Source organism: Vulpes vulpes, chromosome 5 (genome assembly GCF_048418805.1).
Source record: "Vulpes vulpes isolate BD-2025 chromosome 5, VulVul3, whole genome shotgun sequence".
NCBI classification, from domain to species: domain Eukaryota; kingdom Metazoa; phylum Chordata; class Mammalia; order Carnivora; family Canidae; genus Vulpes; species Vulpes vulpes.
Window position 1 is genome coordinate 84,231,650 of NC_132784.1, and position 17,089 is coordinate 84,248,738.

Consider the following 17,089-nt stretch of genomic DNA (forward strand, 5'->3'; position numbering starts at 1 on the left):
TAGTATTGCTTCGGATCGAAAAAACGTGTTTGCGCAGCCCGACTGGAGCCTGGGAGGACGACCATGAGCCTTCCCCGGAGGCGCCCTATGAAAGCCCTAAGGGCGGCTGCCACTCAGGCCCCGCGCCGTGCAGGACACCTGGGAGGCTAGACCTCCCCCGCGTGCACCTGGCGCTGGAGGCTCAGGGAGGCTAGACCACCGCGTGTACCTGGCGCTGGAGGCTCAGGGAGGCTGGATCCCCGCGTGTACCTGGCGCTGGAGGCGCAGGGAGGCTGGACCCCCGCGTGCACCTGGCGCTGGAGGCTCAGGGAGGCTAGACCGCCGCGTGCACCTGGCGCTGGAAGCTCAGGGAAGCGCAGGGAGGCTGGACCCCCGCGTGTACCTGGCGCTGGAGGCGCAGGGAGGCTGGACCCCCGCGTGCACCTGGCGCTGGAGGCTCAGGGAGGCTAGACCCCCGCGTGTACCTGGCGCTGGAGGCTCAGGGAGGCGCAAGGAGGCTTGACCCCCGCGTGCACCTGGCGCTGGAGGCTCAGGGAGGCTGGACTCCCGCGTGCACCTGGCGCTGGAGGCGCAGGGAGGCTTGACCCCCGCGTGCACCTGGCGCTGGAAGCTCAGGGAAGCGCAGGGAGGCTGGACCCCCGCGTGCACCTGGCGCTGGAGGCTCAGGGAGGCTGGACCCTCGCGTGCACCTGGCGCTGGAAGCTCAGGGAGGCAAGGCCCCCGCGTGCACCTGGCGCTGGAGGCGCAGGGAGGCTGGACCCCCGCGTGCACCTGGCGCTGGAAGCTCAGGGAAGCGCAGGGAGGCTGGACCCCCGCGTGCACCTGGCGCTGGAGGCGCAGGGAGGCTTGACCCCCGCGTGCACCTGGCGCTGGAAGATCAGGGAAGCGCAGGGAGGCTGGACCCCCGCGTGCACCTGGCGCTGGAGGCGCAGGGAGGCTTGACCCCCGCGTGCACCTGGCGCTGGAAGCTCAGGGAAGCGCAGGGAGGCTGGACCCCCGCGTGCACCTGGCGCTGGAGGCTCAGGGAGGCTGGACCCTCGCGTGCACCTGGCGCTGGAAGCTCAGGGAGGCAAGGCCCCCGCGTGCACCTGGCGCTGGAGGCGCAGGGAGGCTGGACCCCCGCGTGCACCTGGCGCTGGAAGCTCAGGGAAGCGCAGGGAGGCTGGACCCCCGCGTGCACCTGGCGCTGGAGGCGCAGGGAGGCTGGACCCCCGCGTGCACCTGGCGCTGGAAGCTCAGGGAAGCGCAGGGAGGCTGGACCCCCGCGTGCACCTGGCGCTGGAGGCGCAGGGAGGCTTGACCCCCGCGTGCACCTGGCGCTGGAAGATCAGGGAAGCGCAGGGAGGCTGGACCCCCGCGTGCACCTGGCGCTGGAGGCGCAGGGAGGCTGGACCCCCGCGTGCACCCAGCGCTGGAGGCTCAGGGAGGCTGGACCCCCGCGTGCACCTGGCGCTGGAGGCGCAGGGAGGCTGGACCCCCGCGTGCACCCGGCGCTGGAGGCTCAGGGAGGCTGGACCCCCGCGTGCACCTGGCGCTGGAGGCTCAGGGAGGCTGGACCCCCGCGTGCACCTGGCGCTGGAGGCGCAGGGAGGCTGGACCCCCGCGTGCACCTGGCGCTGGAGGCTCAGGGAGGCTAGACCCCCGCGTGCACCTGGCGCTGGAGGCGCAGGGAGGCTGGACCCCCGCGTGCACCTGGCGCTGGAAGCTCAGGGAGGCTAGACCCCCGCGTGCACCTGGCGCTGGAGGCGCAGGGCGGCTGGACCCCCGCGTGCACCTGGCGCTGGAAGCTCAGGGAGGCTAGACCCCCGCGTGCACCTGGCGCTGGAGGCGCAGGGAGGCTGGACCCCCGCGTGCGCCTGCCCGGCGGCCGCCTCCATCCTCCCCATCCCCCTACCCCTCCCTCCGCGGCCGCCGGGCGCCCCCTCCCCGCCCGGGGGAGCGCGGAAAAGGGCCCTGGCCGCTTTAAGTGACTCAGGAAGTGAAAGGAGGCCGCTGACGGGGAGGAAAAGGAAAGCGGCGGCGGGGCCGGCGGCGCGGAGACCTCGCCGGGGCCTGGGGGGGGGCAGCGCGAGATAGGGCTGCGCGCCGCGCGGGGGCCGACGGGGGCGCGAGGGCCGACGGGGGCCGCGGGGGCCGACGGGGGCGCCGCGCCGGAAGTGCCCGCGCCGCCGGCGGAAGCGCAGTGCGCGGCGAGCCGGCGGGAGGGCCCCTCGCTCCGCGGCCGGGAGCGCGGCCCGGGACCCGCCGCGAGGCCCGCACGCACAGCGGCGGGCGGGGAGGAGGCTGCTCGGAGGGCCCGCGGCCTGGGGGGCCGCGCCAGCGCAGCCACATGGCCTCCGGCGTGGGCGCGGCCTTCGAGGAGCTGCCGCACGACGGCACGTGTGACGAGTGCGAGCCCGACGAGGCCCCGGGCGCCGAGCAGGTGTGCCGCGAGTGCGCCTTCTGCTACTGCCCCCGCCACGCCGAGGCGCACCGCCACAGGTTCCCGGGCCATCACCTGGCCCGGTACGTGCACCTGCCCGCCGCCGCCGCCGCCGCCGCCGCCCGGCCCGCGAGCGGCGCCAAGGACGGCGCCGAGGCCCCGGGGCGGAACCACGTGCAGAATGAGTGGGACCTCGGGAGCGAGTCGGATGAGGACAGCGAGTCCGAAGAGGACAGCGGGACGGACGAGGACAGCGAGGAGGACAGCGAGGAGGACATGGAGGACGAGCAAGACAGCGACGCCGAGGAGGACAACGCGGAAGGGGAGTCCGAGGCCGAGGGAGAAACCGAGGCGGAAAGCGAGTTTGACCCCGAGATAGAGATGGAGGCGGAGAGGGTGGCCAAGCGGAAGTGTCCGGACCACGGGCTCGACCTGAGCACCTACTGCCAGGAGGATAGGCAGCTCATCTGCGTCCTGTGCCCGGTCATCGGGACCCACCAGGGCCACCAGCTGTCCACCCTGGACGAAGCCTTCGAGGAACTAAGAGTAAGTACCGCGCGTCCAGGGCGCAGGCCTGCAGGGCAGGGCACCCGCCTGGGCTTCGACCCGCGCGGCCACGACGCCGCCGGGAGCCGTGCTGCTCACACCCTCCTTTTGGCGGAGCCCCTTTGAGAACCAGATGAGCGTTCTGGCCCCTGACCCCTGGGGAAACCCAAGTACGCACAAAGCCTCCGGTACAACGTTCCCGGAAAGGTGCAGAGGCCCGGGTCTCCGGATCCCGGTTAAAGCGTTCCTCGGGAGGTCGGACCCCATCCGCGTAAGCCGGTGCCCGCTGCAGCATGTCATCCCGTTGCGACCAGAGCGCCTGGACCTCTTGCCAAGGCCGTCCAGTTGCCTACCTGAAACCATGGGAACCCGTGGTGCAGCCAGGCCGAGGCAAGCAGGTGGTTCCTCCGTAGGGAAGGGAGACCTCCCCCACCCCCAGCCCCAGGCGGTCATTTCGGTGTTAAAGTCATATGGGGGATCACCCAGCGGTTCAGCGCCTGCCTTTGGCCCAGGGCGTGATCCTGAGGCCCCGGCATCGAGTCCCACGCGTGGGGCGCCCTGCATGGAGCCTCTTCTCCCTCTGCCTGTGTCTCTGCCTCTCTCTCTGTGTCTCTCATGAATGAATAAATAAAATCTTGGAAAAAAAAAGTCATATGTGCCCCGAGTGCCGCCTTATTTTTTTTTTTTTTTTTTTTAAGATTCTTATTTATTTATTCATGAGAGGCAGAGACAGGCAGAGGGAGAAGCAGGCTCCATGCAGGGAGCCCGATGCGGGACTCGAACCCAGGACCCCGGGGTCACGCCCTGGGCCGGAGACATGCTCAACCGCTGAGCCACCCAGATGCCCCCCCCCCCCCCCCCCCCCCCCGTGCCTTTTAGGGTCTTCCTGTGTGATCATTGTCTGCAAAGGAGGCTGAGAGGTTTGGAGACGAACTTGGAATGGGAAAGGGAGTTCCTGTGTCTTCCATTTTTGGCCCGAGGGCGGGACCTTTATATATCTTGGACCTTGCAGATACCCTGGAACAGTGTTTTTGGAAAGTTGTAGACGTCAATAAATACTCGTTTGGCCAATGAGCTTGCAAGTGATTTGCCTTTTATCTATCTGTGGGTGTTTGTAGTTGGTGAGGGGAGTTGCTGGAGTTCACCCCGGCGGAAGCTTGAGCAGAGTGACCAGTTCATCAGTGAATGTTGTCATTATTATGATGACTCTTAACTTCCCTAAAGCTGTCTTGCAATGACTGGCCTTAGGATAACAAATACTTTGTTAATGAAGATCTTCTGTGTTGAGCTTTTTCCCATTTTTTATTGTAAAATGCGCAAAGTGTATACAAATATAAGTACAGGCTAACTCAGAATTACAAAGCAGATTCTGATGCGACCTCTACCCAGATTAAGACACAATATTAGTAGCAGTATTGAAGAGCTGTGCCCTTTCCAATTATAACCGTTTCCCTTCCCCACAGGTAACCATTTTCTGGATTTCTGTGGTGATATTTCCTTGCTTGTCTCTATATTTTTGCCACATATTTGTTTGAGTTTGATTCAGTTAATGTCTTACTATTCATTCTTTTCATTTTTTTTTCATTATTGTGTTTGTGAGATTTTATCCAGTGGGTAGCTGTGGTTTGTTCATTTTCATTGTGTAGAATTCCGTTTTATGACTGTCACCTATTCTATCAGTGATGAGTTGGGGACTTCCAGATTCTGAGGTTCCTGCCTCTTATAAAATGTTGATACAGATACTCTTATTCATGTCTCCTGGTGAAGGTCTACATATATTCACACGGAATGTAAACCTAGGAGTGAAATTGTTTGCACAGACTGTGTATATCTTAAATAGTACCAGATGCTGCCAACTATTTTCCAAAGTGGTTGTACCAGTTTGCATTGCCAGGAAGAGTGTATGAGAGTCCCTGTTCTGTATCCTCAGCGCTTGCTATTAGAGAATTTAAAATTTTTGTCATTTTTGTGAATATGTGTGGAATCTTCTTGTGGTTCAAATCTGCATTCTTCTAGTTACTGGAGACTTTTTGTGTCTTTTGTATCTCTCCTTTTGTGCAATGCCCCATTCAGTTGTTTTTTTTTTTTTTCTCATTTTTTTAATTAGGTTTTTTCTCATTAATTTATAGAAGTTTATATATTTCATTGTGGCTTCTTTGTTGTTTCTGTGGGTTGCAAATATCTTCTGATCTGTTTTTTAAAAATTGTGCCTTGAGGGCAGCCCAGGTGGCTCAGCGGTTTAGCGCCTCCTTCAGCCCAGGGCGTGATCCTGGAGACCCAGGATGGAGTCCCACGTCAGGCTCCCTGCATGGAGCCTGCTTCTCTGCTTCTCCCTCTGTCTGTGTCTCTGCCTCTCTCTCTCCTCTCTGTGTATTCTAATGAATAAATAAATAAAATTCTTAAAAATATATAAAAATTGTGCCTTGAGTAGAAGCTCTTCATTTTAATGTAGTAGAATTTATCAACAATTGCCTTTATTGTTAGTGCATTTTGCATCTTATTTCACTTAGTATTGATTTTCCTATAATGGACGTAGGGGCTCATTTCATTTTTTCCTTATACAGGTAGCCAATTGCTCTAGCAGCATTTATTGAAAAGCCTGTCTTTTCTACATGGATCTGCTGTGCCACCTGTCCATATGCCTGTGAATGTGCTGCTTGGGTCTTCTATTCTGTACCATTGATCTGTCAGTGTATCTCTGTGTGAAAAACATGTTTTCTTAGTTACCATAGTTTTGTAACATGTCTTAATGTCTGGTAGAGCAAGTTCTTCTAGAAGAGTGTCTTAGCCAGTCTTGGCCTTTTACAGTTCTTAGAAGCATACACTAAAGTTATATTAAAAAGTGTGCAGAACTTCTTTGTATTGTATTGTTTGTAAACCAGTATATAGAGAATCAACACCATTATAAGATAAAGTCTTCTAATGCATTATTTTTTAGATCTAAATTGCCTCATGATAAAGTTTTATAATTTTTTTTTCTGAAAGATCTTGTACATCATTGTGAAATTTATTCATGGATACTTAAGATTTTTAGTGTATTGTAAAGAAATTTAAAACTTTTGTTTCCTAAGTGTATATAGGGATATGATTAAATTTTATGTATTGATTTTTGTGTTAAGATGTCTGCTGAATTCTCACAAATACTCTGATAATTAATGTGTAGATTCATTCGACATACATGACCATGTTATCTGCAGAGAGGGACAGTTTTTGTTCTTTCCAGTCCTTGTGTGTCTTTTTCTTGCCTTACTGCTTTAGATAGGACATCTAATATAATGTTGAATAGAAGTGATAGTGAGTATTCTGGCCTTTTTCTAATTGATGAATAATTTATAACATTTCATACATACATGTGATAGTATTTTTTCCCCCACAGGTATATTTCATCAGATTAGAAAAATTCCCTTTTAACCCTAATTTAAGAGTTTTTCTTAATATTGAATGGATGCTGAATTTTGTCAAGTGGTTTTTCTGCATCTTTTGAGGTGTTCATTTGATTTTACTCTTTTACTATGTTAATGTAGTAAATTATGTTAATTGGCTTTTTAAGTAAAAAAAATCAGTTATGTTCACATGTCTCAAAGTCTCTCATTCACCTTTGTCCTTTTCAGCTGGTTTCTTCCCCAACAACTATTTATTTGTAACCACTTTTATTAATTTTTTTGCTCATCTTTCACATGTTTTTTCTTGTAGTTGTACACAAAAATACAGGGCTGTGCATATGTGTGGTCTTATTTCTATCCCTGCATATTGTTATATTTTACAGTTAAGGCAACTTTGCATTTCTGGGATAAATACAACTTGGTCATGATGAAGTATCTTCTTGTTTTTAAATTTGGTTTATTAATAATTTATGTAGGATTTTTTCATTTATATTTATGGGAGAAATTAGCTTGTAAATTTTCTTCTTTGTACTGCCCTTATGAGATTTTGCGATCAAGGTTACGTTGCCTTCATAGTATTAGTCACAGTGTATTGTTTCTCACATATTTCCTCTATTTTAATGGAAGTGTTTATATAAGATTGGTATATTTCGAATAAAGGGGAAAGGAGAAAAAAATAAGTGGGAAATATCAGAAAGGGAGACAGAATATGAAAGACTCCTAACTGAGAAACGAACTAGGGGGTGGTGGAAGGGGAGGTGGGCGGGGGGTGGGAGTGACTGGGTGATGGGCACTGAGGTGGGCACTTGACGGGATGAGCACTGGGTGTTATTCTGTATGTTGGCAAATTGAACACCAATAAAAAATAAATTTATATATAAAAAAAACAACTCCAAACTAGAAAAAAAAAAGATTGCTATATTTCTTTCTAGGATGATCAATCGAACTGACCATGGAAGCTGTCTGGACCTGAAAAAAGAGAGAATTTTGTTACTTTGTTTTCTGTAGTATTTTTGATTATGGATTCAATTCTTTAACGGTTATAGGTCTAAATTGTCTATTTTTCCTTAGGTCAGTTTTATTAAGTTACATTTTTCCAGAAGTTTGTCCATTTTATTCAACTTTTCAAATATATTAGTGTAAATTTGTGAATCCTGTTCTCTCTCTCTTTTTTTTTTTTTTTAGATTTCATTTATTTATTCATGAGAGAAACAGAGAGCCAGAGACACAGGCAGAGGGGGAGAAGAAGGCTCCATGCAGGGAGCCCTATGAGACACTCGACCCTGAACTCCAGGATCACGCCCCAAGCCGAAAGCAGACACTCAATGCTCAACCAGGCGTCCCTTTTTTTTTTTTTTTTAGAAATCCTATCCTCTTTTATCTTTCTTCATACCATAGCTATTTTCTTTATTCCTGTAAGAACAGTAAGCATGTTGATCATAATCTGTCTTTGGTAATTCTAGTATGTAGAGACTTGGTGGATCTCCTCTGCTGTTGTTTTTGATGGTATTTTTCAATGTTTCTTGATTTCCTTTTGTTTGCATAGCTCTCTTTATTGCCTTTGAAAATTTATTTGTGGGGATTTCCCAAGCCTTGGCATGAAGCTGTATTCTTCGAAAGAGGATTGAGTTTGCTTGTGCTAAGGCCCGAGAATACAATTTGTTTAGAACCCCCTTAAAGTAAATGAATTGCTTGAGATTTCTTGGACCAGATTTTCAGGAGGTACCTGCCTATGTTTACAACTAATTAAAGATTTCACTTTCATCCAGCCCTGCAGTTCCCTACCTCCTTTGTTCAGCTCCAAGGCAACACTCCCACAGTCTCCTTCAGAGGGTGAGATAGTGGCACATTTAGTTTAGTTTGTCTTTACTCTAGAGTTTTACTCTTTAACAGGGGCAAGAGCATCCCAAGTCTCTGTGGCAAGGATCTCTTTTAAATGTCTTGTTCTAGGGCAGCCCGGGTGGCTCAGCAGTTTAGTGCCACCTTCAGCCCAGGGCGTGATCCTGGAGACGCAAAATCGAGTCCCATGTTAGGCTCCCTGCATGGAGCCTGCTTCTCCCTCTGCCTGTGTCTCTCATGAATAAAGTAAAATCGTTTTTGTTTTTTTGTTTTTTTTTTTAAATCTCTCATTCTGGGGGCATCTGGCTGGCTCACTTGGTAGAACGTCTGACTCTTGATCTCAAGGTTGTGAGTTCAAGCCCTATGTTGGGTGTAGACATTACTTAAAAAATAAACAAATTAAAAAAAATAAATCTCTCACCTCAGCCTGACATCAGCTTTGCTTTCTCTTACCTCCTCCTCTCCCACCTTACTGTACACCCCCTATGAAATGCACAGCCCAGTTTCTTGCAGATCAGTAAATGTCTTCGATCAAGAGCTGCTTCCCATAGTCTTATGTTAATATTGGAACAGTATTGCTGACTAAACTGTGGACATTATTAGAATTTCACCAGTTTTTCCTGTAATGACTTTTGTACCAGGATCCTGTGGTCACATTATTTTTTTTTCTTTTTGCTCTTGATGACCTTGATAGTTTAGAGGAGAGCTAGCTAGGTCCTGGGTAGAATCTCTTAGTTTGGTTTTGTCTAATGTTTTCTTATGTTGAAACTGGAATTAATGGGGTTTTGGGTGATATAAATTCTCTTTTTTTGCTTTGCTTTTTTTACTTAGCAGTATATCTTGGAAATCACTCCATAGATGTGTCTACTTATTTATTTATCTTTTTTTATAGTTACAAATACTCCATTGTATGTCATTCCTTAAATTCTTAATTTATGATATTGTGTTTTTCAACTCTAGAATGCTTATTTGGTTATTTTTAAAAGATCTATTTCTTTGAATCTTTTGGGGTCTGATTTTATGTCACATTTTCATAATTCTTCTCATGTCTCATAATTTTTCATCCAAAACTAGATGTTGCGTTTAAAAGAACTGTAGACATTAGACTAGTATTTTCTTTTTCTATCCCTGAGAAAGGGTATGCCATTTACTCTGTTAGGCAGCTAGGATGAGGGGCTGATTATTTTGATCCAGTAAAGATTTGAGCTTGAACAGAGCTTGGTTGCAGCTTTAATTAGTTTCAGTTCACTTTGGTTTCAAATGTTTTGAGGCCAGTGTACATTTGCTTATTGGAAGAAAGTAAAGCTCTTGGAGTATTAAAAGTAGCACAGCATGATGATGGTGAGAGAACAGAGTCTTTGTTACACTGCATTCATTCAGCAAGTATTTATGGAGTATTGGCTGAAAGCAGGAGCTTCTAAGCATTGGGGATATAGCAGTGAGCATAATGGAACAAGTCCCTACTTCTGTTGGAGCTTACATTGTATTAGAAGGAAATAGGGAAAAACAAATTAGCAAGTAAACATATAATAAATGTTAAAAATTTAAAAATTTTTAAATTGTGTAGGATTAGAGAGGGACAGAAAGTATCCTAACTCTGCCACATGCTTTTTGACATTGGGCAAGCTATGGAACAGTTTGGCCTTACTTCTGTATCTCTAAAATGAGTATGAAGTTATGAAATAAAATAGGATTTTTGTTGAATTAAATGGTTTAGTTTTGATCAGACACTTTAACAATGCTTAACACATTGTAAGCTCTTAGTAAATGTTAGCTGCTATTTTATTATTAACAGGAGTCTGATGAAACCCAAGTTTTGAGAGGAATTTGTAATATTTTAAAAACCATTTGGGCATTTTATTTTTATTATTTTTGAAAGCTTTTACTTATTTAAGAGAGCGAGCGAGCATGAGCTCGGGGTGGGGGGTAAAGGAAGAGGGAGAAGCCGACTTCCCACTGAGCAGGGAGCCCGGTGGGGCTCAGTCCCAGGACCCTGAGATCATGACCTGAGCCAAAGGCAGATGCTTAACTGAGCCATGCAGGTGCCCTGTACAATATATGTTTAGATAGCTTTGTGCCTCTCCAGGCTGTGAGTGGCTGGTATTGGTGGTAGAAGGTCAGGTCAAATTGTTGCCTTAGACTTGCTGACACTTAGAGTAAAGCAAACTTCAAAATGGGCAGAGAACCAAGGTGACTGTAGGGCAAGGGGGCCTGGGGAGAGGCAGCCTGCAGGCTGGGCCACGAGAAGTAAGGTGAACACTGGAGGGACAAGATTAACACTTCATTCTTGCAGTGACTTTTAAAGTCCTGCCTCTCCTCCCATACTCTATTTATTTCCTTTTCACTCCAGAGGATAGTGTCTCCAAAAGATTTTGTGGGTCCAAATTTGGATTGAACGTGTGTTCCAGCTTTTTCATAGAAATATAGTTACACAGCCCAAATTATGATCTCTCATCTGGGTTATAACCTCTCATCCAGATATTCAGGTTTCTCTTACCATAATTTCTGTCCCTGAAAATGGGTCATTGGGTCTGACAAAGGAACTTGATCAGGCTTATGGATTTATTCATATGAAAATCCTTATATTGTCAAGGGGATTTGCATTCATAGCTACGTTAATGAATCATTTTTGTTGAACAATAAAAGTGCAATTAGATGTTCTTAAAACTCTAGACCAGTAGTTTAAAAAACTGAACATAACCTACAGTAGAGGAAGTGTACTTTACATTGTAACCTTGTTTACATACACACACACTTTTAAATAACTCAGATGGAACACTATGCCTTGCCAGACACGATGTTTTCTGTTTTGGTTCTGTTCAAAAAAAACCTCTGGATTCTCACAGTAAATTGCTTATATTGCACACTCATGGGTTGTGTCCTGTGACTTGAAAAATACATGTCTAGTGCACTGCAGGGTCACTGAAGGAAAGGTAGAGTTATAAAATGGCTGAGGGACACGTGGTAGGCAGAGTTCAGCAAACACTTATGAGCATCTGTGGAGTTCTTAACATAGCTTTATTACGGACAGATCCAAAGGGTTTGAAGCCACACCCTTTGCCCTTGAGTGTGCCTTTAAGATGGGTATTTGGGGAGAAGAATCTTTGGTTAATTGACATTGGAAACAACTGCCGAGAAGAGCTGAGGGAGCTTAGTAGTAGCAGGGTGGTTAGAAGGATATAGGCATATACTCAGAACAGCTGTGGCTCTAGAAGGACCAGGGATGGAGGTATGTCACTGCTGTATCCAATAATGGTCCATGACTCTGGTTCTTTAGTCAGCTCCTAAGAAGTAGCTCTGGAAGGAGGCAGGAGTTTGAAGGTCTGCCGAAAAATGTACCTATTTATATTATTTTTAATTATGTGAAAGGTTCGGGCTGTCTTCTAATAAAACCATGAAGCACTGGCTACAGAATGTTTCAGTGTCTTACTTGTTTAGAATAAGACAAGCTAAGACTAAGGTAAAGGGAATGACTTCCTGTCAGTTGGAGCAGCCCCATATGGTTCTCTGGAAAGTTTATGAGAGAGTCCTGCAGTTCTGGGATTCCCTATCTGAGTCTACCCTTCAAAACATACTTACTTAATAAGTAATAAGACTGTAATAAGTCTTGGAATTATACTGTGAAGAGGACAGACAAGGCCCTAGCTTTCATGGAGTTTACCATCTAGTTGAGGAGAAAGGTAATTTGGGATGGTAGTATGTACTATGAAATCAGCAGGTCTGAGTTGTGAAAGAGTGAGTGGCATGGCAGCAGAGGGTTATATTTTGATGATGTTGTTGTGAGAAGTGTCTCTGAGCATATGACATTTGGGCAAAGACCTGAATTTATGAGACCTAGCAAAGATCTAGGAAAACTACTCTGTCATGTTACCAATTGAGTACTGTTTGCACAAAGTCCAATGATTCGTAGCAGACAATTGCTTTGATTCATACAACTTTTTATAAAGGGATGATTGGCTCTTGAAATGAGAAGAATAACATAATTCTAGCAGTTTTAATGTCCTGATAGCACAGGTGAAAATACTACCCTGTGGAGGGAATATGAGCTTGTGGGGAGGGCCTAGAAGCCTTCTGCAGGATTAAACAAAGGGGAAAAGCCATCTCATTATGTTTTGTTAAAGACATGGACTCTTTGTACAATCTTCATTATTAAAATTATACCTTATCCAAAAATTAGGAAAAATTCTGGGAGAAAAGTGGCTAAAGTAGAAAGAATAGTGAATGCAAAGATTCTAAGGTAGAGTTGAACTCAGGGTATTGGAAGGACAACAAAAACATTATGAAGTAGAGAGGAGTGAAAGAGAAGTAGAAGGTAAGGTCAGCAATGTGAATAATGTGTTTCTCACCTTGGTACCACATTTCTGAATCATCTGTGGAGAGCGATTCTTTAGAAAGTAGTTGTGATTGGTCCCATCCCATCCAGTTAAGTCAAAATCTCTGAGATTTGTCAGGTATTTTGTAGACTGTCCTTTTATTAGGATTTGTCTCATGTGCATCTCATGATTAGACTAGAGTTAGTGGTTGGGGAGGAAGACCACAGAGTTAAGAGTGCGTACTATCAAGATGACTTATGATTGGTGTCTGGGAGACTGAACAGATTAATAGCTGGTGCTTAGTATATACTACTTACGTGCTAGGCACTGTTCTGAGCTCTTTATACATATTCAATCATCATAACAATTCTAGAGGTACATTTTATCTTTTTAAAATATCATTTGAGAGAGAGTGCATGTGGGTGAACATGAGTAGGAGGGACAAAAGGAGAGGGAGAGAGAATCTCAAGCCGACTCTGCTCTGAGCACAGAGAGCCCAATGCAAGGCTCAGTCTTACCATCATGACCTGAGCTGAAACCAAGAGTTGGACGCTTAACTGACTGTGCCAATAAAGTGCCCTGAGGTACCTCTTCTTGGTATCTCTGTTTACAGAGGAAGGAAGCTGAGGCATAACTTGCCCAGGGTCATACAGTTGGAAAGTGGCAGAACTTAGGAGTCTTAACAGCTGATTCTTGGGAGTAAAGGTCCAAGCTTGTCCTTCTCTCTTCTCCCAAGAACCCAGTGCTCACTTTTTCTCTTCCCTGACCTTTTGATCAAAATAGAATAGGTTAATGAGCATTTTATACTATTAGAGTATTGTTTCTCAGGGTAAGGTTACGGATGCAGTAATCTGATTATTCTTAAACCCCTCTTAGAATAAAGGACTGTGTGCCTGTGGTACCAGCTTTTCTGGACTCTAGCCCACAATGTGGAAGTTGTCCTGCCTCTTCAGTGGTGTACCCACCTTTTCTCCTCCTTTGCATCTGACCCAAAACTGAGAAGCCAGAGGTGGATCTGTATCAGTGCTGTGTGTCATCTGCTTGAACTTACAGTTCAGTCTGAGATGACCAGCTTGGTTTCATGTTCCTGTCCCTGTTGGTTCTACTAGTATCCAGAGCCTTAGTCTAACCTTGTGTGGTAGGAAGGAGCACAGATGCTCACGAACCTCTCAGAGGAAGGAACAGAATACATACAAGGAATAGGTGGAACAAAGCTTCGGTCCTGATACATAGGAATTGGAATGAGGTGGGAAACATAGAACTCTGGTCCTGGGAGACGTAAATCCTTTGTATGTATGTTTTGCTTTTGAGTTGTGTGTGAGAATTTGTGTGAGAATTTGTGTGTGTATCACTGTCATAGGGATTAAGCCAATGTGGCATCAAAGAAAAAATAACAATATTGATGTCCTTTTCAGACATCATAAACTGACGAATTAAGAAAACAAAAGCCTTCACATATGCTGAAGGCTCACTCCATAATGTAAGCCAGATAACCATATTCTTGTTGAACACTTAATCATATATTAAACTCACTTCTGATGTATTTAGCTAGTTTTTGATCAGGTGGCAGAGTAATCTGCTTTCACTTGGATAGACTGTTAGAGAAAACACCTATCTTAATGTGTATACTATAGCATATAGGTAGGTTAAAGACTGGTGTTTTAAGTTAATCTTATTTATCTGAATGATTTTTGAGCATTTATGGTGAGCTGTGTGATGAATATTGAGAATAAAGAAAAGTTTTTGACATCAGGAAACTTACAGTCTAATAGGAAAGATAGTCTTCAGGTGCTGATATGTGTATGAATGTTAGAGGAGAGGTGCAGTAGTGTGCTAAGGGGGCTCAAAGAAAAGAGAAATTAATATGAGCTGAAAACATGGAATCAGGAAAGATTTCTTGGCAGAAATGGTATTCAAGGTGGATAGGACGGATAAGATTTTACTAGGTAAACACAGACTAGACTGTTACGTAGCCCTCCTGTGTTCCTATAGCAGCAGCCTATATACAGTCACTGTAGCAGTAATTACAGTATACTACATCAGCGTTATTTCTTTCCATGTCTCATGTGGGTTATAAACTTTTCTAGGGCTACTACTGTATGTTATTTATCTTTGTGTTCCAAGTACCTAGCATAGTGTCTATTGAGTAGTAGATGCATATTGGAGTAGTTGGTGAATATATGATGTGAAACATCTCATCTAGTTCTAGGGAGTCAATGAAGAACTGAAAGAGACAATATTGCATAATGATTTAGTGTATCAGTGTTTACATTAGTTTAGCTGCATCTAAAATAAGGAAATTATTCGGAAAAATCCAAAACAATAGCTACTCAAGCAAGATTATTTCTTTCTGTGTAAAAGAAGTCTGGATGTAAGCAGTCTAAGGCTGGTGTGGAGGAACTGTGATGTTATTAGGAATCTAGGCTCTTTCTCCCTCCTCTCTGTCACTCTTAGGTGTAGTCTTTGTCATGGACCAAGTTGACTACTGGAGTTCAGCCAGCGCATCAGAGTTCCAGGATAGCAGGCATAGGAAAGTGAAGAAGGGCACACCCCTCCATCTTAAGGAAATCCTCCAGAAGTTGCACACATTGCTGCTTATGTCTCATTGGCTAGAATTCAGTCCTGTTGGCCTTACCTAGTTGCATGGGAGACTAGGAAATCATCTTTTGTCCCAGGCTACAGTGTGTCCAGCTAAAAGCTGGTATTTGTTACTAAGGAAAAATGGGAGAAGGAATATGAAGAACCAAGCATAATCTTATGTAATTATGAACTTGGCTTGCAATATGAATTTGAGCATTTATTAGCTATATTATGTTGGATAATTCACTCAGCCTCTCTTGAGTCTTGGTTTCCTCATCTGTAGCATGAGCATAATAAAATTGTTTCTCCTTACTGGGTTATAGTGAGGAACAAACAAGATCATACATGTAAAGAGCTTAGCATGGTGCCTCCACGATAAGCCCTCAGCAATTGGTGGCACATTCTTATTACCATTAAAAAGCCATCTAAGGTTCTATTCTGAGTTCAATTCCAAACCAGTTAGTCTGGCAGCAGTAGAAGTTCTGGACACCAAGTTTCTTTGGGTGAAAAGTGTTCAGCCCCCTCTCCTTCTGCTCCTTCTGCCTGCTTTATTCCGGTGGGTAGATAGGCTGGTGAAAAACTTGTCTTTGAGAAGAGGCTCCTGTATGTTTCAGTGTCCTGCTGGTGCCTTATGCACTAGCTAACCAAAACACAGCTGGTCCGTCTAATTTTAGGTTCACAAGTCTTGCTGGTTGTCCTCTTTAAATTCTGTTTTACATTCTGAACTGTGGGAAATTTTTATAGAAACAGAGGGGAGGCAGGGGCAATACACTCTTTACTTTCTGGTTAGAAAAGAGCCTCCATTTTCTTTCCAGTAGGCAGTCATGAGGAGAGGTATTATAGGCACCCCTCTGGTATCCTCTCTGCCCTTTGGGTCAGTGGGAACCCTGGCGGGATGTAACCTGTGTTGAGTGGTGGACTCTGACTTCACATGCTTGAAGTATGAAAATACTAATCTTCAGCTGAGTTGTTGGAGGTGGCATGTGTTTTAGAGTTAGGTTTAGAGAGACTTGGTAATGAGTTTCTCAGACCCAAAATGATTTTGAATCTGAGCAACTAACTATATAAAAGTAGTTGCCTGACATGAGAGTGGACTTGGAGCTGGAAAATCAACTACGGTTGGTAGAGAATTTTTGTACATGGCATGGTGATAAAAAATTTAGTTTCATTTTCTATTGACAGGCCTTTGCTTTCTGATTTGGTTCCTTAGGAGGACTTGTTGTATATTCTATCTTTTAGTCCTTCTCCACTGTGTTTCCCAGAAAAACCTTTTGGTAAAAATAACAGAAAGTTGGGTTGAATTTTTTTTTTTAAAGAATGTTACCAATATAAGGCCAATGGGATAGGGAAAAAAAAAAAAAAAACAAAAACAGCCAGCCAGTATTCTTTCTGAACTCAGCATCTTCTGATTTTGTGTAATACAGAATTCAATATTTAGAAGCCAGTTTAGGATGTTTAAGTGATTAACATTTACATTTCTACAAATTACTGTTCTTTTGGTGCCCATGTGGTTATTGGCATTAGACTAGACTAACTCCCATAAAACTACAGAGATACTTCTTGTCAGAGATAAGAGTCGAGATACTTCTTATTCTGATGCTGCTTTCGCCTACCATATTCCATCTTTGTTTCTGCTCCTCATACATTTTCAAAGGATATTTACATTAAAATGAGCTATATTACTTTTTTGTTTTGGGAGTAAATGGATGGACATGTGTTTAAGAGGTGTTCTTAACCCTTTTGAAGAGAGACAACCCAGCTTTTTGGTGTTCAAATACAAGGACCCTTAGAGGTAGAAAGCCTTCAGAATATTGCTTCCAGTAACATTCCAGAACGTTACTTCGGATGTCTGTAGGGACCAGAAAGGTAATGTAAATGCAGGAAGCAAACCAGGGTAACCATAGGCAAACTGGAGAGAGCCTGCCCGGTGTAAAGTGGAAGCTGCTACTTAGCTTCAGCCAAGTGCTGCTGTGTGGGAATGGGAGCCCAGTATAATCACATCTTTC

At 45.7% G+C, this 17,089-nt stretch overlaps 1 protein-coding gene across 2 annotated transcripts in view; it reads left to right on the top strand.

The window, feature by feature from the left end:
* The first annotated feature begins 2,178 nt into the window (after positions 1–2,178).
* The window catches only part of TRIM44 (tripartite motif containing 44), a 109,467-nt gene continuing 94,556 nt past the window's right edge, over positions 2,179–17,089 (top strand). The window contains exon 1 of one of the 2 annotated variants that reach the window (XM_026012854.2): positions 2,179–2,968. In XM_026012854.2, coding sequence (XP_025868639.2) covers positions 2,330–2,968 — 639 coding nt within the window. In that variant the 5' untranslated portion in view covers positions 2,179–2,329. The remainder of the gene's footprint in view (positions 2,969–17,089) is intronic. The other variant, XM_072759124.1, reaches the window with a different exon arrangement.